Source organism: Triturus cristatus, chromosome 4_2, assembly GCF_964204655.1.
Source record: "Triturus cristatus chromosome 4_2, aTriCri1.1, whole genome shotgun sequence".
In the NCBI taxonomy this organism is placed as follows: domain Eukaryota; kingdom Metazoa; phylum Chordata; class Amphibia; order Caudata; family Salamandridae; genus Triturus; species Triturus cristatus.
In genome coordinates, this window is record NC_140586.1 from 923,933,486 (window position 1) to 923,960,012 (window position 26,527).

General features: G+C 48.9%; 1 protein-coding gene across 1 annotated transcript in view; it reads left to right on the forward strand.

Moving 5' to 3' along the window:
* C4_2H1orf210 (chromosome 4_2 C1orf210 homolog) overlaps positions 1 to 26,527 on the forward strand; it is a 200,707-nt gene that overhangs the window by 98,590 nt on the left and 75,590 nt on the right. Inside the window, exon 2 of the mRNA XM_085602981.1 lies at positions 4,816 to 4,928. Within this exon, the coding sequence (XP_085459107.1) occupies positions 4,889 to 4,928 (40 nt within the window). The 5' untranslated portion in view covers positions 4,816 to 4,888. The remainder of the gene's footprint in view (positions 1 to 4,815; positions 4,929 to 26,527) is intronic.

Consider the following 26,527-nt stretch of genomic DNA (forward strand, 5'->3'; position numbering starts at 1 on the left):
TGCAGGGCAGTGAGCAGCTTGTGAACTGAACCGATTTTAGCCACCCACACTGATCTGCGTAAAGAGTCTCCGTACTGAGCAGTGTGCAGCTTGTGAACTGAACCGCTTTTAGATATCGATTTTAGACACCTACAGAGCGCTTCAAATGACCTCTTGGTGCGCTACCTGTGGTTACTGTGAGGAGGGGGGTGTAACCCGGACACATGTAGGATTCAGTCATATGGCTGTCAGTGCCAGCAATGAGATCGCAGCCACGGGGTTTAAGGAATCAGGAGGAATCAACAGTGAATACATTGGCGTAGAAGGAGCTAGAAATGGAGGCGCTGCATGATGGTGGTACTGGTGAAGCTTTCTATGCTCACTGAGTGTCCCCAGACATCATGTGATTTAGATGGGGTCATTAGGCAGCATGCTTTAAGAGGGTCAGTTAGGGTAAAAACGTTGTCAATGCTGACAAACCACTGGATCCAGCTCATATCATAACAATATTAACAGTGTTCTGTACCTCGTGGACAGCCACCATTTTATAGGAAGGCAGAGAGTGATGAGACTTGGTTTAGAATTGCCCCACGGGACCAAGGATTTCAATGAGGGGATAATCTGACGCTTTTTTGGTGCTTCTTGTGTTGGGCTGTACAAAAGGGGGTGGTGATGGACGGAGCATCAGAACCAATCAAACACTCACACCCAGTCAACAGATCTGGGTTTGATCCATCACCGTTCTTTAGCCCACTCTGCCACCCCAGTTCAGACATGTCCATATGCAAATCAGTCTGACCCTGTGCCTCATGGGAAAAGTCCAGCCCGAACTGCCAAGCCATGCCTTCCCTGGACCGGAAACAATCTTCCTAGGACCGGTTTCTGGCATTTCAGCCGTCTTCAGCCAGGCTTGCTTGAATCCAGTGGCAAAGTGAGCAAGGGACTTGTGTTGGGGTAGCACATGTTGACTTGGGAAGCAGGCAAATTATCTTACTTGGGTGTCGCGTGTACTGCAACTTGCCTCGAGCACTTCGAGACATCAGCCATTTTGTCCATCATAAGAGCAGCCCACTCCGGAGTACACGTTCGTTAGAGGAAAGTGGGACAATGAGCACGCTGATCGGATCAACACCGTGCTCATTAGTTGCCCACAATGTTATGATTCATTAATGAGCCTTTGTTTTCGCCCGCAATCGTCTATCTAACAGGTAGAGTTTTTCCGTTGTCGGCTTTGGTGGCGGGAGCAGTGTAGCTATGCTGCCATGCATCGCGCCATCAAAGCCACACCCCCGGCGTGTCCTAGAGTGTCTTAGAGTAGAGATGCATAGAGTGGAGTGGCATGTCTTCGAGTGGAGTGGCGTGTTATAGCATGGAGCAGTGTGTAGTAGAGTGGAGTGGCATAGCATGGAGTGGAATACAGTGGCTTGTCAGAGAGTGAGTGGTGTATCGTAGAGTGTAGTCAGTGTCATAGAATGGATCGGGGCATCAAAGAGTGGCGCAGTGTGGCATAGAGTGGAGTGGCATAGCATGGAGTGGAGTACAGTGGGTTGTCAGAGAGTGGAGTGGTGTATCGTAGAGTGTAGTGTCATAGAATGGATTGGTGCGTCGCAGAGTGGCGTAGGGAGGCATAGAGTGAAGGGTCATAGAATGGCATGGGGTAGAGTAGAGTAGAGTGGATTGGTGCAGAATGGCATAGAGTGTCATAGAGTGGAGGGGCGTCGAGTGGAATAAAGTGTCATGGAATAGAGTTTTGTGGCATAGACTGGAGTAGATTGTCATAGAGTGGAGTGGAGTGGCATAGAGTGGAGTAGAATGGAGTGTCATAGAGTGTTGTGGAGTGGCGTAGAGTGGAGTAGAGCAGATTGGAGTAGAATGGAGTGTCATCAAGTGGCGTAGATTGTCATGGATTGGCATAGAATGTTGTGGAGGGAGAAGAGTAGAGTAGAGTAGAGTGGACTTGAGTGGAAGGGTGAAGGGGCATAGAATAGAGTGTCATACAGTGGTGTGTTGTAGAGTTGAGTGTCGTAGAGTGGAGTGGCATACAGTGTGTCATAGAGTGGACTGTTGTAGAGTGGAGTACAGTGTCCTAGAGTAGAGTGGAGTGGTGTAGAGTAGAGTGGAGTCCAATGGCATAGCATGGTGTAGAGGGAGTTGTGTAGATTGGAGTAGAGTGTTTTGACATAGAGTGGAGCAGATTGTTGTACTGTAGAATAGAGTGGAGTAGCACAGATTAGAGTGGAGTGTTGTAGGATGGAGTGACATCAAGCAGAGTGGAGTAGAGTAGAGTCGAGTAGAGTTTTGTAGAGTGGAGTGTTGTAGAGTTGAGTTTCATAGAGTGTCATAGAGTAAAGTGAAGTAGAGTGGAGTAGCATAGAGTGGAGAAGAGTGTTGTAGAGTGGAGTGGCATAGAGTGTCATAGAGCTGGGCGGCATAGAGTGAAGTGTCGTAGAGTGGCCTTGTAGAGTAGAGTAGACAAGTGTGTCAGAGTAGAGTGAATTTAAGTGGTGTAGAGTGGGTTGCTTAGAGTGTCGTAAAATGGAGTAGAGTGTCATAGAGTGGAGTAGATTGTTGTAGAGTGGAATGACAGAGTGCTGAAGAGTGGAGGGGCGTAAAGTGTCATAGAGTGGAGTAGAGTGTCGTAGAGTGGAGTGGCATAGAGTGGAGTATTGTAGAGTGCCATTGAGTGGAGTAGTCTAGAGTGGCATAGCATACATTGAAATAGAGTGTAGTGCCGTACAGTGGAGTAGTGATTCGTGGCATGGTGTGTCATGGTGTAGAATGGAGCGGCAAAGATTAGAGGGGCAAAGAATGGAGGGGCTTGTCGTAGAGTAGAGTGGCTTGTTGTAGAGAGGCATAGAGTGGAGTGGCATAGAGTGAAGTGGCGTATCATGTCATGTTGTAGATTGGCGTGTTGTAGAGTGACTTAGAGTGGAGGGGCATATGTGGGGTGGCATGATGTAGAGTGGAGTGGTGTGGCATGTCATAAGGTGGCATAGAGTGGAGTGGCATAGGGTGGAATGGAGTGACATGGAGAGTCATAGAGTGGACTGGTGAGTCGTATTGTGGAGTGGTGTGTGATAGAGTGGCATGTCGTAGAATGGAGTAGCGTAGAGTGACATAGAGTGGAGTAGAGTGTTGTAGAGTGGACTAGCGTAGAGTGGAATGACGGAGTGTGGACAATGCATAATGTGGTAGCGCATTGCCATTACAGGCACACATTTTTATTTGAAATGACCATTACATTTGCACAGACATACAGTTTTACTTATAAAACTATTTGGCTCACAAACAGTAATGTGTGGAAATCGGCATCACTTAATGTATTGATTTGTTTTGATGTATTAAAATCATTTTTCTACCACACTTCAAAATTACAAAAAATTGTGCTACATTTGTGCTTTGCTAAATCTGATATATTTGGAAATATTTGCACAGTTCTTTTGCAGTTATGTACATTTTGTTGTGTGCTAGAAAAAAGCCTTTCTTTTCAAAGCAAAATTGTCACATAAATCCTCTCATTTTGAAGTCAGAGAAAGAAAAATAAATGCTAAGATCCCTCAGAAGACAGAGCCCGATGTTTGACGTTCCCTTAGATGTTAATCAATCCTGTCTCTTTTGTTTGCATGGTCAGTTAATATAACTGAGACTATATGTGTAACTGGCAGGATAGGCCTCAGGTTAGAGCTTGGAAGCTAACTGAAAGAGGTATCAGCCCTCACTGATCCCACCACTATGGGTCCCACTTTTACTGTGTTTAGGAAGACACTACTCGTGCTGTGTTAACACGCTATACTTTTATCTCTGTACTACTAGCAGTAAATCTACTTCTACCTTTCAACAGGGCGGTGTCTCCACTTATTCCATAATCCTTCATCTTGTCTTGTTTTAAAACGTCTTTTGCCACAAAGTCAAAATATAATCATATAGTAGGTATCTGTACGAATAGGGGGGCATATTATCAAGCACGGCGTTAAAATTATTGCCGCTTTAGCGGCAGAAAACTGCTGCTAAAGCAGCGAGAATGGGCTTGATAATGTGCCGCAGAGAATTCCAATAGAAGCCCATGTTCACACCAGAACATGGGCTTCTATGGGAATTCTCTGTGGCATATTATCAAGCCCATTATCGCCGCTTTAGCAGCAGTTTTCTGCTGCTAAAGTGGCGATAATTTTAACCCCTTTTCATGATAATATGCCCCGCGGTACTCCTTAAAAATGCTTTATTGCATTCAGTTCTATAAATAGGAGCCTCTTTGTATTAGGTATTCTATAAAACTGTCTCTCTGTACAATATATTCACTTCTATAACTAGGCACCTCTTTGTATAGGGCCAGTGCTTAGTTTGTAAAGAAAAAAAAAAAAAGTGCCAGGGCTCTCATCAGGAGCCCGCTGCAGCTTGGACCACCCATTGCCCCCGCCAGCGTACCGATGACAGTGCCAACACGACTGCCAACCATCATGCCCTCCAAGTGTGACAGTTCAGACTATTCCAGGCCCCCAAAGCTACAAGAATGTCATAGACGGCAGCTATTAGCCATTTGTAACGTATGTTGAGTTTATATACAACTGTTGACAAGTGCCGGTGCTGAGCAACGGAAACCGCGAGCTCAAATTAAGCACTATATAGGGTACTCTATGAAGCTGCCTCAACATAAAATGCACTCAGTGAGTTGGAAGTTGAAGCGTTGACCCAACCCCATTGTAGGTGGCCACAGCGTCTTATACCCTCAGCCTCCCTCGTACTCCTGCCAGTTGGCTCCTGGCTGCCAGAGGTAGGGGTGCACCTCTGCCAGTCTTCTGTATGTTCTTTTACTACAAGGGGTGCTTTCTCTTTCAGGGGGACGAGGACCCACCAGGCTGTGCGACTGCCCCAGGAGGAATGCGGGAGTAAATGACGTGACAGCGCTGAAATGGTGGCAGAGCCTACAACGAGTGCCCATGGAAATGGGAGTAAGTCATTTCTTGATCTTACCGTGGGCATCGGAGTAAGGTATATCTCTTGTAGTTTAGGGCAGGAGTAAAAAAAACCGATATTCTGTGTGTAATAGCAAAGCAGCCGCTCAATGGCCGCAATTTTGCTCCCAGGACTCCTTCATGTTCTAGGTCTAATCACTTTGCCACCACAACACTGACTTGATTAGCACATAAGGCAGTGGCGGCTGGTGATCTTTGAAAATGGTGAGGCATAATACCTGCTGGAACTTCACCCCATTTGTTTCAAAATTTGCCTCACTCGTACTCACTCGCTCTCATATTTACTCTCGTCCCCCTCACTCTAACTCACATTCTCTCACTCACTCATTCTCATTCACTCTGACTCACTGTTAATCGCACACAAGCATATGTGTACTCACTGGTTCTACTTCTCTTTTACTAACACATTTACACTAACTCGCCCTTTCACACTCACTGACTCTGGGCCCTGGTGCACCTGCTGCCCCATTGATAACTACACCCCTGACTCATTTCCACTCCTTCTCACAATCTCCAATAAATCACTCCTTCTGGCTCACTAGCCCTTATTCACACAGACTCAAACTCAGATTCTCACTTTCACTATCATTGAGACTTGCAAACACACCCCCACACTTTCACTTAATCCCCTTCACTTTTGAATCAGTCACAGACACACTAACAAACACGAACATCTACGAAAAGAGACACTTTTTCTTTACGTACTTTGCTTCCTTTGCAGCAGGGCAGAAATCCTGTGCTGGACAGGAACCAGCCATGATTCCCAGCGGAGGCAGGATTGAAAAGGGAAATATCTACCTCAGCAGGGTTGGATTGGGATTAAAAATCATCCCGCGCACGCTAAAGAAAAGTGGCCCACATTTGCATATTGCCTTTCCGCAAAGCACTGCTTCGGCAAAATTGTATTTTAAAAAAGGGGGAGGGGTTAACATAAATGCACGGTGTAGGAAGGTGGAATCTGACTATATGGTTGCGCCCACTTTTTTTTCCTGGTGTTTTGCTGGTTTATGACTTAGTTGGACTGGGATCCTGCTATTCAGGGCCCCAGTCTATCTGCTTTCTCTGTAAAAGGGTTTCCATGTACAATAGGTACATTTCTAAGTGTATTCTGGAGTGCCTTATAAGCCCCTAGTATATGGTATACTATGTACCTAGGGCATAGGTACCTCAGAGGCCTACCAGGGGCTGAAGCATGTATTATGCCACCCCTGGGAAGCACTCCAAAATGGCACCACAGGTCTGCTACTGCAGCCTGGGTAAGGGTGTGCTTGCACCCCTTACAGTGGTATAGGCTACCTAGATCCACTTATATATTATCTACTGGCGGTCCCCAGTAGATAGTTATAGTTAGGACCGTGTTTCCATAGGAAATCCGCAACATTCTATTTGGAATAACTTTTGCGTCGATTGACGAATCCTCGCGAAATTTTCAAAATAGGTGGGGCGCTCCGCTCCGCTCCTTCCCTGAAAGTCTCGGGTGAATTCGTCAAGCGGGGGCTGAGAAAAAGGGGGGGTCCCAAAACGCGTTTTCCCCATGCATTTTCCCATAGGACCTTTAGTCCGCGCTACAGCCCGAACGGCTGAACAGAAAACCTTGAAATTTGGCAGAGAGGTAGTCCTCCGGTCAGGGATGTGCCTTTTACAGGTCTGGTGTAAATCTGTTCAGTATTTTCTGAGAAAATAGCATTTAAAAGCATATATATATCTATAGGCGCGCACCGTGCGCGTACGGTAAGCGCACCCTGTCGTGCGCGAGCGCAATTCTGATTGGTTGTTAGATCTTAGTAAACATTCGAATCGGTCGAAACCAGGAAGTGTCGGCCGCCATTTTGTCTCTCGCAGTTCGAGGGAGGTGAAAAATAAAGGTGGAGAACATGAAAAGGGGGCAGGGTGGACAGTTCCTGACCCCCTAGCCATTGTCAGGGGGTCCCCAAAGGACCCCCAAGGGCCATAAATGTTTTTAATATTTTTACGAAAAATCGCGGAGTGCGCTTACCGTGCGCGCACGGTAGAAACGGGAAAATTACGCGAACGGCGTAACGTGGGCGCACGGTGCGCGCACGGGACGCGCACGGTGAAAAACCTTAAAATAAATAAATAAATAAATAAATAATAAATACATAACTTAGCATTTAAAAAAACGTACAAATTCACTGAAAAAACCATAGGTTTCACACATGTTATAGTTAGGAATTAGCATTTAAAAAACCTTGCAAATTCACTTAAAAAACCATAGGTTTCACACATGTTATAGTTAGCTGGACATTTCCCTCGTAAAAAACCAATGAAATTCCCCCGTTATAGTTAGTAAAGGGAACTATAACTCACGCGACCGCAATCCACTGCTGATGACGTCAGATATTACATCACTGATGACATATGTGTCTTTCTGTAAAATAAATATTTATTAAATATGTATAGCTAAAGGTTAAAGGAAAGAAAAATGGGTAAATAAGTGAATAAATACAGTGATGTAATATCTGACGTCATCAGCAGTGGATTGCGGTCGCGTGAGTTATAGTTCCCTTTACTAACTATAACGGGGGAATTTCATTGGTTTTTTACGCGGGAAATGTCCAGCTAACTATAACATGTGTGAAACCTATGGTTTTTTAAGTGAATATATATATAGACAAATATAAACCTATAAGTCACTCCTATGGCAGGCCTTGGCAATCCTGAAGGCAGAGTGCTTGGTTTTGTGTGAGAGGGTGCCCAAGCATGAGCTGAGCCCCTATGCAGCTTTCGGAAATCCATCCTTATGGCTGGTCTGTGATACAGCCATACCATATACTCTTAAGTGCATTATAACCTCGGGGTAAATGCTAACTTTGGAATGGCTGCATCAAAACATGTCGTGTTTGTTGTCAAACGCTTTGGAATACTACCCCTCTTCCCCCCGCTAGTTCTGGAGGCGGGGGTGCATTCCACCCTTCTAGAGGGACAGACATGTTCACACTGGTCTAACCCTGTAGGACTTTCCGGAGCCCTGGCATCACAAAATGGATGCCTCCGGCTGCTGACCGAAACTCCGGCAAGGGAGGCTTGGACAATAGGTTTCCTGTCGAAGGGAGGTGTAACCACCTCCCCAGACAGGCAGATGTGTATTGGGGCTGGGCGGGAGCACTCTCTGGTGCTTTGAAGTCCAGCACTGGGGGCACACTTGGTGTCCCTGTGCATAGTCCAGTTCAAACCGGTTGCAAGGGCTACCTGCCCCTGCTCTGGCGCGCAACTAGACAAAGGAAATGGGTGTAACCACCCCTCTTTCCAAACCCACCCATAAGTGGGGCCTTAGAGTTAGTCCATCCCCTAAACTTACTATAAGTATAGGAATCCAGTCCCTAGGACATTAGATTACCCTGGACGAAACTCTGCAACATACATCCTGGACCTTCGACGTTCTATCCTGACTAGAAGACTGAAGACCTTGGGGTCAAGGAGTGACTACCCTGCTTGGCAGGCACCAATGAAGCAATTGCCGGTCTGCATCTCCAAAGCTCCCGACTGACTCCAAAGCATCTGCAGCCCAGGAAGAGGATTTCAAGACTTCTCAGAGGCCGACCCAAGATCCCCGCAGCCCTCATGAGTGACGTGGAACCGGAACCCCTGGACACCGTGCACACTTGCTAGTGCATTGACTTCTTGACGTCTCTTGAAGTTGTGCTTTGGGTTACTTGTAGCCCAGACCCCGAGCAGAAAATCCACCGAAGAGTGTCAGCCTAGTCCCCCCGAGTGACCCGTGGGCTGCCATTTTGTGATTCCTCTTGAGGTCCCTTCGTGATCCCTGGTCCGTCGACTGGTGGGTCCCTGTGAAGGTAACTCTGACTTTCTTTGGGCTTCCCTGGTTGCTCCAGACATGCCCACACTCCTCCTTGCTGGGGGAGTCCCTTGGACCTTGCTGGTCCGCACCAAAGCATCTTTCTCCTTTCTGCGTGGGTTACTGTTGCCAAGGCTTGTTGTGTCCAATCCGGGCACCGACGCTGCAGCACTCAACATCCTTCGTGGGACAGCTCAAATCCAGCTCCTGGTTGTCCTCGACACCTCCTGCTCCTCATGGCTGAAGAGTCAAGCTTCACCTTCTTCACCTGAAACACCTGACATCGGTGGGCATTCGTCTATCGTGCCTCTGGTCACTGGCAAGTGACCCAGACTCTGTCCCCTCTGCTTTCAGGTTCTTCACATCTGCGACCCAGGCTTGGATATCTTCTGACACTTCGTATCTTCCAGGCAGCAGCACTTCTTCGCCAGCTTCCATTGAAAACAACGACGCGTCCCGACACCATTTGACACCTATGCCCCCGGCTTCCCTGGGTGAGGTAACTCGAGTACTCCGGTGCTCCCGTGGGTGTTGACCCTAGAACTGTCTAAGTCCAAGAGGGTTTGGTCCTAGTCCATTCCTAAGTGTCCTTTAACTTTAAAAATCTAACCGCGACTTTCCCCATAGAAGCTAACGGGAGCCCGCGACTGTGTTCTCACACTGCACACGGCCCCCGTGGGTTCCTTGTGTCACTGCCTTGAGTGGTTCCTTTGGATCCCAGTGATTCTACAGGCTCTAGGCCTTGTGTCTAGTTAAGTCGTGGTTCTTATACCACTATTTTAGTATATGGTTTGGCTCGCCCCTAGGGCCTAACATGTATTTCGTGCTACTTTACTGTTTATTTGAAGTGTAACTTATGTGCTTTTGCCTCTAGCCTCATAAAGAGACTAGAGGGGTGTGTTTAGTAATAAATACATATATTTTATGTATATACCTGGTGTGGTCTCCTTTCATTTGGTCATTCAAGAGATTATAGACTGGTAAAACAAGCTGCTTTACATTCCTTCAAGACTTAGCCTGAAGGCTGCTCTCCACAGCTACCACTAGGATAGCTTTCAATAAAGGTTGTCTTTAACCTATCATCAATAGGGGGTTGTTTGGACTGGTACAGGGTGCCCACTATAACTAGTGGACAGCATATACCAGGCAAACTTCTCACATATACCTCCTTAGTGATACTTACCTTATCCATCCTAGCCAGCCTTTGAGTGAGGTACTTACCCCCTTACTGCTGGTGTGACTGTAAGGTACATACCCTTTACATCCTAACCTCTGAGTGCGGTATATATCCCCTTACCGCTTGTGTGACTGTAACGTACATACCCTATACCTCCTAGTCTCTGAGTGAGGTATATATCCCCTTACTGATGGCGTCACTGTAAGGTAAACGCCTTATCCATCCTAGTCTCTGAGTGAGGTATTTATCCCCTTACTGGTAGGCTGACTGTAAGGTACATACCCTATTCCTGCTAGACACTGAGTGATATAGACTTCCTTAATGCTGGGGTGACTGTAGCGTACATACCCTATACCTCCTAGGTTCTGAGTGAGGTATACATCACCTTACTGTTGGTATGACTGTGAGGTACAACCCCCTTCCTCCTGCTCTCTGAGTGACGTACATTCTCCCTTACTTCCGGCATGACTGTGACGTACATACCTTATTCCTCTTAGTCTCTGAGTGGGGTATATACCACCTTGCTGCTGGTATGGCTGTAACGTACACACCATGTCTCGCCTAGTCTCGTAGTGGGGTATATATCCCCTTACTGGTATGGCTGCAACGTACATTACTGATGGTGTGACTAATGTATAACCCCCTCCGTCCTGGCCTCTGAGTGAGGTATAAAACACAGGGAGGCCTCGTTCTTTCAATTGCAGCAGTGCCTCGTCTCCAGTACTGTGCTGCAGTGCACGGACAGTGCTTTTTCAGCTTCCTTGCAAGGCGCTGTGCTTTCACAGTTCCTCAGCACAGCACCTTGCTTCCTTAGCTCCTCAGCACAGCACCATGCTTCCTTAGCTGCTCAGCACAGCACCATGCTTCCCTAGCTCCTCAGCACAACTCCATGCTTCCTTAGCTCCTCAGCACACCACCATGCTTCCTTAGCTCCTCAGCACAGCACCATGCTTCCTTAGCTCCTCAGCACAGCACCATGCTTCCTTAGCTCCTCAGCACACCACCATGCTTCCTTAGCTCCTCAGCACAGCACCATGCTTCTTTAGCTGCTCAGCACAGCACAATGACCTCCGAACAGCTCCATGATTCCTTAGCTCCACAGCACAGCACCATGCTTCCTTAGCTCCTCAGCACAACACCATGCTTCCTTAGCTGCTCAGCACAGCACCATGCTTCCTTAGCTCCTCAGCACAACACCATAGTTCCTTAGCTCCTCAGCACAGCACCATGCTTCCTTGGCTCCCCAGCACAGCACCATGCTTTCACAGCTCCCCGGCGACGTGCTTTCACTGCTCCCCAGTACAGCACTGTGCTTCCTTAGCTCTCAGCACAGCACCATGCTTCCTTAGCTCCTCAGCACGCCATGCTTCCTTAGCTCCTCAGCACAACACCATGATTACTTAGCTCCTCAGCACAGCACCATGCTTCCTTAGCTGCTCAGCACAGCACCATGCTTCTTTAGCTGCTCAGCAAAGTACCATGACCTGAGCACAGCTCCATGCTTCCTTAGCTCCTCAGCACAGCACCATGCCTCCTTAGCTGCTTAGCACAGCACCATGCTTCCTTAGCTCCTCAGCACAACTCCATGCTTCCTTAGCTGCTCAGCACAGCGCCATGCTTCCTTAGCTGCTCAGCAAAGCACCATGCTTCCTTAGCTCCTCAGCACAGCACAATGCTTCCTTGGCTCCCCAGCACAGCACCATGTTTCCCTAGCTCCTCAGCACAACTCCATGCTTTGTTAGCTCCTCGGCACAACACCATGCTTCCTTAGCTCCTCAGCACAGCACCATGCTTCCTTAGCTGCTCAGCACAGCACCATGCTTCCTTAGCTGCTCAGCACAGCACCATGCTTCCTTAGCTCCTCAGCACAGCACCATGCTTCCTTAGCTGCTCAGCACAGCACCATGCTTCCTTGGCTCCCCAGCACAGCACCATGTTTCCCTAGCTCCTCAGCACAACTCCATGCGTTGTTAGCTCCTCGGCACAGCACCATGCTTCCTTAGCTCCTCAGCACAGCACCATGCTTCCTTAGCTGCTCAGCACAGCACCATGCTTCCTTAGCTGCTCAGCACAGCACCATGCTTCCTTAGCTCCTCAGCACAGCACCATGCTTCCTTAGCTGCTCAGCACAGCACCATGCTTCCTTGGCTCCCCAGCACAGCACCATGCTTCCTTAGCTCCTCAGCACCGCACCATGCTTCCTTAGCTCCTCAGCACACCACCATGCTTCCTTAGCTGCTCAGCACAGCACCATGCTTCCTTGGCTCCCCAGCACAGCACCATGCTTCCATAGCTGCTCAGCACAGCACCATGCTTCCCTAGCTGCTCAGCACAGCACCATGCTTCCTTAGCTCCTCAGCACAGCACCATGCTTACTTAGCTGCTCAGCACAGCGCCATGCTTCCTTAGCTGCTCAGCACAGCGCCATGCGTTCTTAGCTCCCCAGCACAGCACCATGCTTCCTTGGCTCCCCAGCACAGCACCATGCTTTCACAGCTCTCCAGCGACGTGCTTTCACATTCCCTAGCACAGCACTGTGCTTCCTTAGCTCTCAGCACAGCACCATGCTTCCTTAGCTCCTCAGCACACCCTGCTTCCTTAGCTCCTCAGCACAGCACCATGCTTTCACAGCTCTTCAGCACAGCACCATGCTTTCACAGCTCTTCAGCACAGCACCATGCTTCCTTAGCTCCTCAGCACAGCACCATCCTTTTTCAGCCCTCATCACAGTACATCCCGCCCCATTACAGCACCATGATTATTTCACTCCCTTACAAAGCACCATGCGTTCTCAGCTTTCCAAAGGCACCATGCTTAGTCTGGACCACGGACCCTGCTTTCTCAGCTTCCTTACTGAGCACCAGGTTTGCTGAGCTCCCATGCACAGCAATGTACTTCCAAGCTACAGCTCCATGCATGCTCAGCCTGTCTGCACAACAGAATGTGTCCAGCTCTCCTAAACAGGCATTCCTCAGTAGCCAGGCTGCCTTACTTGTAACTACACACTTTTCTTAGAAAAGCCCCCGCGACCTGAGTTGTATGAAGTATAACAGGTGGGGCTGTTAGTGGGATGAAAAAGATGGGGTGGGGTGTCTCTGAAAGTGTCATGGCCCAATAAGTGGAACTATGAATCATTTCCGAGAGGAGTGGTCTGTGTAGTTATGGGCGTGGCGTAAAACATGCAAACTAAGCCCCTGTGCTCCACTCAACGTGCCACCTGACTAGTATTTGAGGGCGTCGGTGAGCTTTCTGTTATTGCATGCAGACGCATATAACGGACATGCACCAAGAGCAAGCCAGGCCTATTGGCTTTGTCAATACTTGTTAACAGTATCAGTTAGATGAGGAAAAATAAAGATTGTGCGAATAATTAGAATGTAAAATGCTTGAATTTTGATGATCTGAGGCTGTGAATTTTCTTTGCAGCCGCAGCCACTTTTTCTCCTTCCATCTTTCTGAAACCAGCCAGCTGCATCTCACACCTCAGCCCTTTCCTCTTCTGCACCCTCTTTTCACTCTCTCCACCTTGCTTTCCTTACATCTCTTTCACTTCGCCCCATACTCAACGAACCCAGTCACTGAAAGCACTACATTTATTTTACTCTTGCATGTCAATATTTCCGCAGCTTTGTATCACCTTCACATATAATCCCAATGACAATTGACACCTATTATCATTGTTCTGTGTGCTCTGCAGAGGGGCCAAGGATTGGATGTGCATGCAGCTTGAATACCTATATTACCCACTGAAAAGCACGAGGTGCCCTCACACAGCCTTCAACCTCAACTCTAGCGCTCTAAATTATTGCCTGTTACCAGTGCTTAATTTGAGCCGTTGGTTTCCGGTGCTCGGCTCTGGCACTTAATTGTCAACACCGACACCTATGACAGTCTGCCGCATGGTGCCGCTGTTTGTCTGATTGAAAGATTAGTACAAAAAAGATTGTTTATTAACTCAATATACATTAAAATGACAATTACAAACACCCACACACAAGCAGTTTGTGCAGACACACCTGTAAGCTCTGCCTTTTCTTTTACTCTCATGTGTACCCTTAGTATTTGAACAGCAGGGTAACTCCTTCACAGACTTTCACTTATAATTAGAATTGGGAAATGTCACCATTGTGCGCACTGCAGAGAGGCCAAGAACTGTATGAGCATGTACTTTGAACACTAACAGAGACTGTGAGAACCTTGAACTGTCTTCAGCCTCAACACAATCATGGCCCATTATAAACTCCCGCCCACAACCTGAGCTCACACAGATATTTACAGACAATTCAGTTCACACTAGGGCCAATGCATATTGCTTTAAGAAACTACAGAAAAACAACATTCTGGAAAAAGAAAACATGCATGCGAATAGGCCAAAATCAGCCTGGGGACTCCCGATTTTAAAGCAAAAAATGGCTTTATTTTAGCCATCTCATGCCTGAAATTGCCCATCTTCAATAGAAGCCAAATGTGGAAACGACATTCCCCCGAATATGCTTTTGAGAATCTCCCACTTTTGGTTATAAAATGTTGCAATGTATGATAAGATGCCCTTAGTGAAGTAAATTAAGTAAAGCATGTGACTGCGTTTGGAGCTTACATGGGTGGCCTTAATGGTTTTACAGTCATTGTTGAGATAGCAATATTGACAAGTCGATTACTATTTTTTCATAAAGGACATCAATATGGGGCCAAAAGGGCCAGTTTCAAAGTCAGATTTTAGTTACTGTCGGGTCTGATACCCAGAGAGGTCGACCCCATTTATCCCTGTTAACAAGTAGAACTTAATTTGTACCGGTGGTTGCCATAGGGCACCGACAACACTTGTTTAGGGGAACCGGGACACTGTTGCCTACCATGCTCGCCTGGTCTCGGTCACCAGCTGCAGTGGGGCACAGTGGTCAGTCCTTCTTTTATTTTCACACTGGTCCTTGGCAATAGAAGAAGGACAGCCAGTACAGCCATCCATCATGTGGCGCAGGAGCGGACCTTCTTCACCAGGGGCTGGAAGGGCTTTGCTCTCCGCCTGGACGCCGCGCCTGCCGCTCTCTGCTCAGGGGGCTCGCAGAGTCACCCCAAAGGCAGATGCCTTGGGCTGTGGGTGCTTCGGACCGGTGTTGGCGCTGCAGTTGCTTCCTTTTTTGGCCTAAAAAATATGAATAGGAGTGGCAATTGTTATATTTTCACAAAGCAGTAGGCGCTAGAAGTTAGGGTATGGGGCCCCAAAAATAACCATGCTGAGGCTCGGTAGGTGAACGAGCAATTAAGATCTGGAGTGTGACGGAAAAGAGCACTTTTATAGAATCTAAACCAATCAAGACAGGTTGTGATGTGTCGCGGATCATTATTTGCTGAAACCAGATTTCCGCTCATTTTGGCTCGGCGCTATTTGGTTTTAGCAGTAAAAATACATGTCTGGGCACATTTAGTGGCCATTTCCTAGGCCTCGGCGGTGACGTCTTCTGCTCCTTCCGCTGAGTTTTCTGCACTCCGCGGAGTACGTAGAATTTTTCTTTGCTCGCGCTCGCCAACGTTAAGTTGGCGAGCGTATGCGAGGAAAATCTGACGCTAGACCACCTCCCAGCGGGATTTCTCAATGCCGACGGTCGCAGATGGCCGCTACCGCTCGCGATGGGAAACCTTCAACTCGCTTTGAGGCAGCTGCCGCTGGGGTAGAACTTCTACTCGAGTGGCAGGAAGAAGTTGCGCCCTCTTGCGCTTTTATGATTTAACCATAGCTTGAGCAGGGGCAACGCAGTGCCCTGGACAGAGTGGGGCGTAGGGCAGATAGCCCCAGTTACTCCCCTCCTTGTGAGGGCGCTGCTGTGCTAGGAAGCAGCTGTGATCCTCGCCACATGCGCAGCGCGAGCAGACTCCGATACCTTCACAGTGTGAGGTGGGTATTGTGGTCCCACGTTGTTTGTGCAAGTTACAGGCTCCCTTTGTGCTGATGCCAGTAAAGTCACACATCCCTGTAGCGCCGCGTGAGTAATGTAAACACGCCCCTTGCAGGTGTGGGGGGCCTAAATAACTTCTCCCATTAGAAGAAGCCGCTCATAAGATACAGAATTGTGCAATGACTGTAACTTTATACAAAGTTAAAACCGCGTTCACCACGTCTCGAGCTCTCAAGCGAATAAACCTGCTAACCAGCTCTTAAGACTGCAGATTATTAACGAGGCGCTAAACTGAGGGTTCAAGCTGCGAAGTAGGTGGAAATCAGTGAGCCCTGCCAGAAGCATCGAAACACACTGCTCTGGGTGACTCCTGCCCGTTTCACAATGAGCAGGCATACCCCGTGAGCAGGCATAGGTCAGTCACTGTGAGCATGCATACCCTGTGAGCAGGCATAGGTCAGTCACTGTCAGCAGGCATACCCTGTGAGCAGTCATAGGTCAGTCACTGTGAGCAGGCAGGCTCCAGTCACTGTGAGCAGGCATACCCTGTGAGCAGTCATAGGTCAGTCACTGTGAGCAGGCAGTCTCCAGTCACTGTGAGCAGGCATACCCTGTGAGCAGGCATAGGTCAGTCACTGTGAGCAGGCAGGCTCCAGTCACTGTGAGCAGGCATACCCTGTGAGCAGGCATAGGTCAGTCACTGTGAGCAGGCATACCCTGTGAGCAGTCATAGGTCAGTCACTGTGAGCAGGCAGGCTCCAGTCACTGTGAGCAGGCATAGGCCATTCACCATGGGCAGGAACGCTCCAGTCATTGGAAACATGCATTCACTGTGAGCAAGCACAGGCCATTCACTCACTTTGAGCATGTTATGTGATGTTATTTGTAACACGTCCATCTTACTCAGAAAGTTACAGCCTGGAGGAGTTTTGCCCACTTTTTGCCCACAGTTTTGCGCAGTTCCGAAAATCTCTGTGAAGTGACGCAGAGTGGAGTTTTTTCTCTGGAATCTAATGTTGGCAAGCGCTCGCGAGAAAAAAACTGTGCTAAACCTCCTTTCAGCAAGAGCTCTCAAAGCGGGCGGTTGCAGTAGGTTGCGACTGCCCACATTGAGAAATCTGCCACTCGCGTTGAGGAAGCTGTCACTCGAGCGGCAGAAGGAGGCCACACCCTCTGGCACAATGCATAGTGCCATTTGTGCTGATTTTACAGCGCGGCACAAACTCCTGAGGCTAATAATTAGTGCGAACAGCGTGGCTTAACAGACTCCGCAGCTGGTGGAACTCCTTGGAGTGCGGCAGAGTTTTTCCGGAACTTTGCAAGAGTTAAGTGGAGTAAAACTCCACGAACTCCGCCCAGAGCTAGCTTTAAGTTTCTTCCTACGTTCTGAGAGGGGCCCACAGAGCGAACAGAGCGATGAACCCTACTCCAAGTATTGGGGCCAGGAAGGAGAGACAGTGCCCTCCTGCTCTAGCCAGACGCGCGGCTGGTGAGTGAGCAGGCGAGCTGCGGATCGAAGGTGTCTAGAAGGAACTTAGAAGTGTATGCGACTGCTATGGCAAGAAGGGCTAAGGTTGTAAGGTGCCTTGTAGGTATGAGTGAGATGTTTGTAGAGGGAACACTGCTGGACAGGCAGTCAATGAAGATTATGTAAGAGGGCTGGGATGGTGGCACGAGAAGGCAGACGGAGAGCAAGCCTGGCGGCTGAACTCTGGACCACTTGAAGTTTTTTTGATAAGGCGTGCAGAATTGCTAACATAAAGGACATTTCCATAGTCCAGTCTACTGGTAATGAGGGCTTGGGTCACCGCTGTCTGTGCCTTCAACGGCAGCCATTTTAAAAACCTCCAAGCAGTCTGAGAGCATTAAAGCGACAGGGTGACACCCCAGTGACTTGTTTTACCATCGAAAACTGATCATCAATAAAGATGCCCAGGCTGCAGAGACCAAGAGGGGGGGCTGAGGTTTATGGGCGACCAGGCGGTGGTCCAGAGAGATATATCTCAAACAAATAGGACAAGCTTGGGTTTCTAATTCAGCAATTACAGCTTACCCAGTCTGAAACGGCAGACATACAGCGCATGAAATGAGTCTGGGTGATTGATGCGTCTTCCGAGAGAGAGGATCAGCTGAGTGTCAGCGGCATAAGAGATAATTATCATATCACCAAAAGAGCCAAGGGTAGATGCCAGTGGTACCCTTGAAACATGAAACAACGTGGTGCTCCCTGGGGCATTCGACACAAAAGATTGGAATCATCAGATTGAAGCAGCGGGAGGCAGACATGTCGGGTCCAGCGGAAGAGGAAAGCGATAAACCATTGAAGAGCAGAATGACAGATGGCTGCATCGAAAAGTCACCTGAACAGAATGGCTAGCAATACTTTGTCAAACACAGCCAAAAGATCTCAAAGGATAAAGGCAGCAGTAGCACCTTATCAATGAAAGTCGGATGTTGGCTGTGGTGGCAATGAGACCAGTTTCCGTTCTGCGCTTGGCTCTAAAGCCACATTGTGAGGGATTGAGCAGAAGGTGAGGCTGGCTCCAGGTAGCTGGTGGGTTGCTGTTTTTTTTTTTTTAGAGGTTTATATAGCGCAAACTAGACCCGAAGATATCAGGTTTCAGAGCGCTTTACATGAGCACCAGTTGCGTTATAGACTGAAATTCAGTTTTTTTGGGGCACGGGGAGATTAAGCGATTTGCCCAGAATCACAGGATGTTGAGCGTCGTTGCCGAAACTCGAACCCGGTTCTTCAGCTTCGCGGTGGACCGCTCTAGCCGTAAGGCCACATCCTCTCCTCTCCTGGTTGACTTGTCTTTCAAGGACTGTACAAGGATTAGTAGTACGAAAAAGCCATGGGATCACCAAAGGGCTTGTTTTAAAGGGCGGTGATTGCAGGGCCAACGAGTTCATGACTGAGAGAGATGTAGTGTGGACAGGGTCAACAGGGGTCCCAGATTTAACCGAATCCATGGTCCTTGTGACCTCTTCCATCGTAAGCGGAGTCAGACTGGGCGGGACATGGCTTCCCCCGAAGATGTCGAGGAAGACATTCTATTGAGTCCAAAGGGTCTAGAGAAGGCTGTGGGGAGAAATGAAGTTACATCTGCTTTATCGTATCATATAAATAACTAGAAAGGTTACAGCAGAGATCCAGGACACGGTGACATATCAGGGAGTGGTGAATTCCTTTACAATGGTGAAAATGTCAAGAGTGGAAGAGGCGCTTTGCTGGATCTCGCAAGTCAAAGATCCCGGAAATCAATCAGAGGTGCTGGGTCTGCCTGAGGTGCTGATGTAAATTACGCAGCAAGCTGGTCATGAATGTCGTGCGAGCTACGCCAGCGCCCTAATTACTCAGCGAGTGGGTCATGAATGTTGTGCGTGTTACTCCAGTGCCCTAATTACACAGCGAGCGGATCATGAATGTTGTGCATGTTACTCCAGTGCCCTAATTACACAGCGAGCGGATCATTAATGTTGTGCGAGATATGCCAGAGCCCTACTTACACAGTGAACGAATCATGAATTTTGTGTGAGCTATGCCTGCACCCTAATTATGCAGCAAGCTGTTCATGAATGTTGTACAAGAGACGCCAGCCCCCTAATTACTCAGCGAGCAGATCGTGAAGGTAGTGCGAGATACGCCAGCTCCATAATTATGCAGAGAGTGATTCATGAATGTTGTGCAAGCTACGCCAGTGCCCTAATTACTCAGCGAGTGGGTCATTAATGTGCAAGCTACGCCAGTGCCCTAATTACGCAGGGAGTGAATCATTAATTTTGTGCAAGCTATGCCAGAGCCCTGCTTACACACCAAGCGGATCATGAATGTTGTGCAATCTACTCCAGCCTCCTAATTACGTGAGTGGATCATGAATATTGTACGAACCACGGCAGCGCCCTTATTACGCAGCGAGCAGATCATGAAAGTTGTGCGAGTACTCCAGCGCCCTAATTATGCAGCCAGTGGATCATGAATATTGTGCGAGCCATGCCAGCGCCCTAATTACGCAGCGAGCAGATCACGAATGTTGTGTGAGCCACCCAGCGCCCTACATACGCAGCGAGTAGATCACGAATGTTGTGCGAGCTACGCCAGCGCCCTAACTATGCAGCGAGCAGATCATGAATGTTGTGCGAGCTAATACAGTGCCCTAATTATGCAGCGAGCGGGTCATGAATGTTGTGCGAGCTACGCCAGTGTCCTAATTACGCAGCAAGTCAATCATTAATTTTGTGCAAGCTATGTCAGAGCCCTGCTTACACAGCGAGCGGATCATGAATGTTGTGTGAGGTATGCCAGCGCCCTAATTACGCAGCGAGTGCATCATTAATCTTGTGCAAGCTATGCCAGAGCCCTACTTACACAGCGAGCGGATCATGAATGTCGTGTGAGCTATGCCAGTGCCCTAAATAGGCAGTGAGCAGATCATGAATATTTTGCAAGCTACCGATCGCCCTAATTATGCAGCGAGCAGATCATGAATGCTGTGCGATGTACGCCAGCCCCCTAATTACGCGAGTGGATCATGAATATTGTACGAACCACGGCAGCGCCCTAATTACGCAGCAAGCAGATCATGAAAGCTGTGCGAGTTACTCCAGCGCCCTAATTATGCAGCCAGTGGATCATGAATATTGTGCGAGCCATGCCAGCGCCCTAATTACGCAGCAAGCAGATCATGAATATTGTGTGAGCCACCCAGCGCCCTACATATGCAGCGAGTGGATCACAAAATGTTGTGCGAGCTACGCCAGCGCCCTAATTACGCAGTGAGCGTGTCATGAATGTTGTGCGAGCTAAGCCAGTGTCCTAATTATGCAGCGAGTGGGACATGAATGTTGTGCGAGCTACGCCAGTGCCCTAATTATGCAGCAAGCGGGTCATGAATGTTGTGCTTGCTACGCCAACGCCCAAATTATGCAGCGAGCGAATCATGAATGTTGTGCGAGCTACGCCAGTGCCCTAATTTCGCAGCGAGTGAATCATTAATTTTGTGCAACCTATGTCAGAGCCCTACTTACACAGCAAGTGGATCATGAATGTTGTGTGAGGTATGCCAGCGCCCTAATTACGCAGCGAGTGCACCATTAATCTTGTGCAAGCTATGCCAGAGCCCTACTTACACAGCGAGCGGATCATGAATGTTGTGTGAGCTATGCCAGTGCCCTAAATAGGCAGCGAGTGGGTCATGAATGTTGTGCGAGCTATGCCAGTGCCCTAATTATGCAGCAAGCGGGTCATGAATGTTGCGCTAGCTACGCCAGCGCCCTAATTATGCAGCGAGCGAATCATGAATGTTGTGCGAGCTACGCCAGTGCCCTAATTACGCAGCAAGTCAATCATTAATTTTGTGCAAGCTTTGTCAGAGCCCTGCTTACACAGCGAGCGGATCATGAATGTTGTGTGAGGTATGCCAGCGCCCTAATTATGCAGCGAGTGCATCATTAATCATGTGCAAGCTATGCCAGAGCCCTACTTACACAGCGAGCTGATCATGAATGTCGTGTGAGCTATGCCAGTGCCCTAAATAGGCAGTGAGCAGATCATGAATATTTTGCAAGCCACCGATCGCCCTAATTATGCAGCGAGCAGATCATGAATGCTGTGCTATGTACGCCAGCCCCCTAATTACGCGAGTGGATCATGAATATTGTACGAACCACGGCAGCGCCCTAATTACGCAGCGAGCAGATCATGAAAGCTGTGCGAGTTACTCCAGCGCCCTAATTATGCAGCCAGTGGATCATGAATATTGTGCGAGCCATGCCAGCGCCCTAATTACGCAGCAAGCAGATCATGAATATTGTGTGAGCCACCCAGCGCCCTACATATGCAGCGAGTGGATCACAAAATGTGCGAGCTACGCCAGCGCCCTAATTATGCAGCGAGCAGATCATGAATGTTGTGCGAGCTACGCCAGCGCCCTAATTACGCAGTGAGCGTGTCATGAATGTTGTGCGAGCTAAGCCAGTGCCCTAATTATGCAGCGAGTGGGTCATGAATGTTGTGCGAGCTACGCCAGTGCCCTAATTATGCAGCAAGCGGGTCATGAATGTTGTGCTTGCTACGCCAACGCCCAAATTATGCAGCGAACGAATCATGAATGTTGTGCGAGCTACGCCAGTGCCCTAATTTCGCAGCGAGTGAATCATTAATTTTGTGCAACCTATGTCAGAGCCCTACTTACACAGCAAGTGGATCATGAATGTTGTGTGAGGTATGCCAGCGCCCTAATTACGCAGCGAGTGCACCATTAATCTTGTGCAAGCTATGCCAGAGCCCTACTTACACAGCGAGCGGATCATGAATGTTGTGTGAGCTATGCCAGTGCCCTAAATAGGCAGCGAGTGGGTCATGAATGTTGTGCGAGCTATGCCTGTGCCCTAATTATGCAGCAAGCGGGTCATGAATGTTGCGCTAGCTACGCCAGCGCCCTAATTATGCAGCGAGCGAATCATGAATGTTGTGCGAGCTACGCCAGTGCCCTAATTACGCAGCAAGTCAATCATTAATTTTGTCCAAGCTATGTCAGAGCCCTGCTTACACAGCGAGCGGATCATGAAGGTTGTGTGAGGTATGCCAGCGCCCTAATTATGCAGCGAGTGCATCATTAATCATGTGCAAGCTATGCCAGAGCCCTACTTACACAGCGAGCGGATAATGAATGTCGTGTGAGCTATGCCAGTGCCCTAAATAGGCAGTGAGCAGATCATGAATATTTTGCAAGCCACCGATCGCCCTAATTATGCAGCGAGCAGATCATGAATGCTGTGCGATGTACGCCAGCCCCCTAATTACGCGAGTGGATCATGAATATTGTACGAACCACGGCAGCGCCCTAATTACGCAGCGAGCAGATCATGAAAGCTGTGCGAGTTACTCCAGCGCCCTAATTATGCAGCCAGTGGATCATGAATATTGTGCGAGCCATGCCAGCGCCCTAATTACGCAGCAAGCAGATCATGAATATTGTGTGAGCCACCCAGCGCCCTACATATGCAGCGAGTGGATCACAAAATGTGCGAGCTACGCCAGCGCCCTAATTATGCAGCGAGCAGATCATGAATGTTGTGCGAGCTACGCCAGCGCCCTAATTACGCAGTGAGCGTGTCATGAATGTTGTGCGAGCTAAGCCAGTGCCCTAATTATGCAGCGAGTGGGTCATGAATGTTGTGCGAGCTACGCCAGTGCCCTAATTATGCAGCAAGCGGGTCATGAATGTTGTGCTTGCTACGCCAGCGCCCAAATTATGCAGCGAGCGAATCATGAATGTTGTGCGAGCTATGCCAGCGCCCTAATTACGCAGCGAGTGCATCATTAATCTTGTGCAAGCTATGCCAGAGCCCTACTTACACAGCGAGCGGATCATGAATGTTGTGTGAGCTATGCCAGTGCCCTAAATAGGCAGCGAGCAGATCATGAATATTTTGTAAGCCACCCAGCGCCCTAATTACGCAGCAAGCGTGTCATGAATGTTGTGTGAGCTACGCCAGCGCCCTAATTAAGCAGCAAGCGTGTCATGAATGTTGTGCGAGCTACATCAGCGCCCCAATTATGCAGCGAGCAGATCATCAAAGTTGTGCGAGCTACGCCAGTGCCCTAATGAAGCAGTGAGCGGAGCATGAATGTTGTGAGAACTACGTCAGTGCACTAATTACTCAGCGAGCAGGCCATGAATGTTGTGTGTGCTACGCCAGTGCCCTAATTACGCAGCGAGTGGGTCATGAATGTTGTGCGAGCTACGCCAGTGCCCTAATTATGCAGTGAGCAGGTCATAAATGTTATGCGAGTGACAACAGCGCCCTAATTACACAGAGAGTGGGTCATGAATGTTGTGCGAGCTACACCAGTGCCCTAATTACGCAGCGAGCTGATCATGAATGTTTTGTGAGCTACGTTAGTGCCCTAATTATGCAGGGAGCTGATCATCAATGTTGCGTGAGCAACGCCATTGCCCTATTTACGCAGAGAGCGGGTCATGAATGTTATGCGAGCAACGCTCAAGCTGTTTGCACTGGGCCTTAAGCTGTGTGAGTTCTGGTGTATACCAGCTAGTTTTGGGAGTACGCCGCTATACGGGGTAAGTCTTTAATGTGGTAGGAGTATTAGCTGCATTTGTAAGTCAAGTGTTGAAGTTAGTAAAAACAGTAAACAGTTTGGTGGAAGGAAGCAGAGGGAATTTGTCAAGCTCTGAGTTCCTGCTATCGAGCAGGATTTAGTTCCACCGCCGTCTATTAAGATTGTGTGCGGGCACGTGCTTAGGGTGAGATGCAGGCACATAACACTCACCATGCAAAGGCACACCATTCACCTGAAGCAGGCAAACACCATTTACCCAGAGCAAGCACAAATTCACTGTGAGCAGGCACACACCATGCACCGTGGACACTCACACATCATTCACTGTGAGCAGGCACAGATCATTCACTGTGACCAGGCACTCATCATTCACTGTGAGCAGAAACACATTCACTGGGACCAGGCACACACCATTCACTGTGACCAGGCCAGGGCATGAGTCGGGGGTACACGCGGTTGGATGGCGTTGTGAGGAGTTGGCCTGGTATTTGCTGTCCACTAGTTATAGTGAGCACCTTGCACCAGTCCAAACAACCCCTTATTGATGATAGGTTAAAGACAACCTTATTTGAAAGCTATCCTAGTGGTAGCTATGGAGAGCAGCCTTCAGGCTAAGTCTTGAAGGAATGTAAAGCAGCTTGTTTTACCAGTCTATAATATCTTGAATGATCAAATGAAAGGAGAAACACATCAGGTATATATATAAAATATATGTATTTATTTATTTCTAAACACACCCTACTAGTCTCTTCATGAGGCATGAGGTAAAAGCACATATGTTACACTTCAAATATTACAGTAAATTAGCACAATACACGTTAGGCCCTAGGGGTGGACCAAACCATGTATACTAAGAAAGTGGTATAAGAACCACGACTTGACTAGACACAAGGCATAGAGCCTGCAGAATCGCTGGGACCCCAAGGAACCAATCAAGGTAGTAACACAGGGGACCCACGGGGGACATGTGCAGTGTTAGAACACAGCCGCGAGCTCCCGTTAGCTTCTATGGGGAAAGTCGCGGTTAGAATTTTAAAATATAAGGACACTGAGGAGTGGACAAGGAACTAACCCTTTTGGACTTAGATGGTTCTAGGGCCAACACCCACGGGAGCACTGGAGTACTCGTGTTACCTCACCCAGGAAAGCCAGGTGCAAAGGTGTCAAATGGTGTCGGGTTGCGTCATCGTTTTCAATGGCAGGAGACTAAAAAGTGCTGATGCCGGGAAGAGGAGAAGTGTCCGAAGGGATCCAAGCATGGATCGAAGATATGAAGAACCTGAAAGCAGATGGGACAGAGTCTGGGTCACTTGCCAGTGACCGGGGGCACGATAGACTAATGCCCACCGATGTCGGGTCCTTCAGGTGCGAAGAGGGGAAGCTTGACTCTCCAGCCACGAGGATCAGGAGGCGTCGAGGACGACCAGGAGCTGGATTGGAGCTGTCCCACGAAAGATGTCAATTGCTGCAGCGTCGGTGTCCGGATTGGACACAACAGGTCTTGGCAACAGCAACCCACGAAGGAAGAAAAGAAATGCTTTGGTGCGGACCAGCAAGGTCCTGGGGACTCCCCAAGCGATGGAGAGTCAGGGCACGTCTGGAGCAATCAGGGAAGCCCAATTAAAGTAAGAGTTGCCTTCGCAGGGACCCACCATTTGACGGACCAGGGATCGCGAAGGAGCCTCGAGCGAACACACAAAGGGCGGGCTCACGGAACACTCGTGGAGTGTAGGCCAGCAATCTTCGGCAGAAAAGGTGCTCGGGGTTTGGGCTACAAGTAAGCCAATGCACAGCCTCAAGGGACGTCGAGAAGCTGATGCACTTGCAAATGTGCACGGTGTCCAGGGGTTCCGGTTCCACAGCACCCACGAGGTCTACGGGTCTCAGCTGTGCTGGGGACTCGGGTCAGCCTCTGGGAAGTCTGGAAACCCACCTCCTGTGTTGCAAATTCTTCGGCGTCCGGCTGGAGCTTCGGAGATGCAGACTGGACAAATGCGTCTTAGGTGCCTGCCAAGCAGGGGAGTAACTCCTTTACTCCAAGGGAGATTTTTCAGTCATCTAGTCGTGTAGATTGTCGAAGTTCCGGGATTTCTGTATCAGAGTTTTGTCCAGGTGTAATCTAAAGTCCTGTAATCAGGGGTTCCTCCTTTATACCCAGGGAAGGGGTTGGACTTACTCTGGGGACCCACCTATGGGAGGGTTTGGAAAGAGGGGTGGCTACACCCATTTCCTTTGTCCAGTTTCGTGCAAGAGCAGGGGCTGGTAGCTCCTGCAACTGGTTTGACCTGGACTATGCACAGGGACACCAAATGTGCCCCCAGTGCAGACTTCAAAGCACTCCTGGAGTGCACCCACCCAGCCCTAATCCACTAAGGCCTGTCTGGGAGGTGGTAACACCTCCCTGTGACACGAAACCTATTGTCCAGGCCTCCCCTGCCGGAGTTTCGATCAGCAGCAGGAGGCCAGACTCGTGTCTGTGGCTGCAGCATCCATTTTGTGATGAAAGGGCTCTGTTAGCTGGTACAGGGTATACCGGTGCTGTCATGTCTCTCACTCTAGAAGGGTGAGATCCTACTCCCACACCAGTTACTGGTTTGGGGG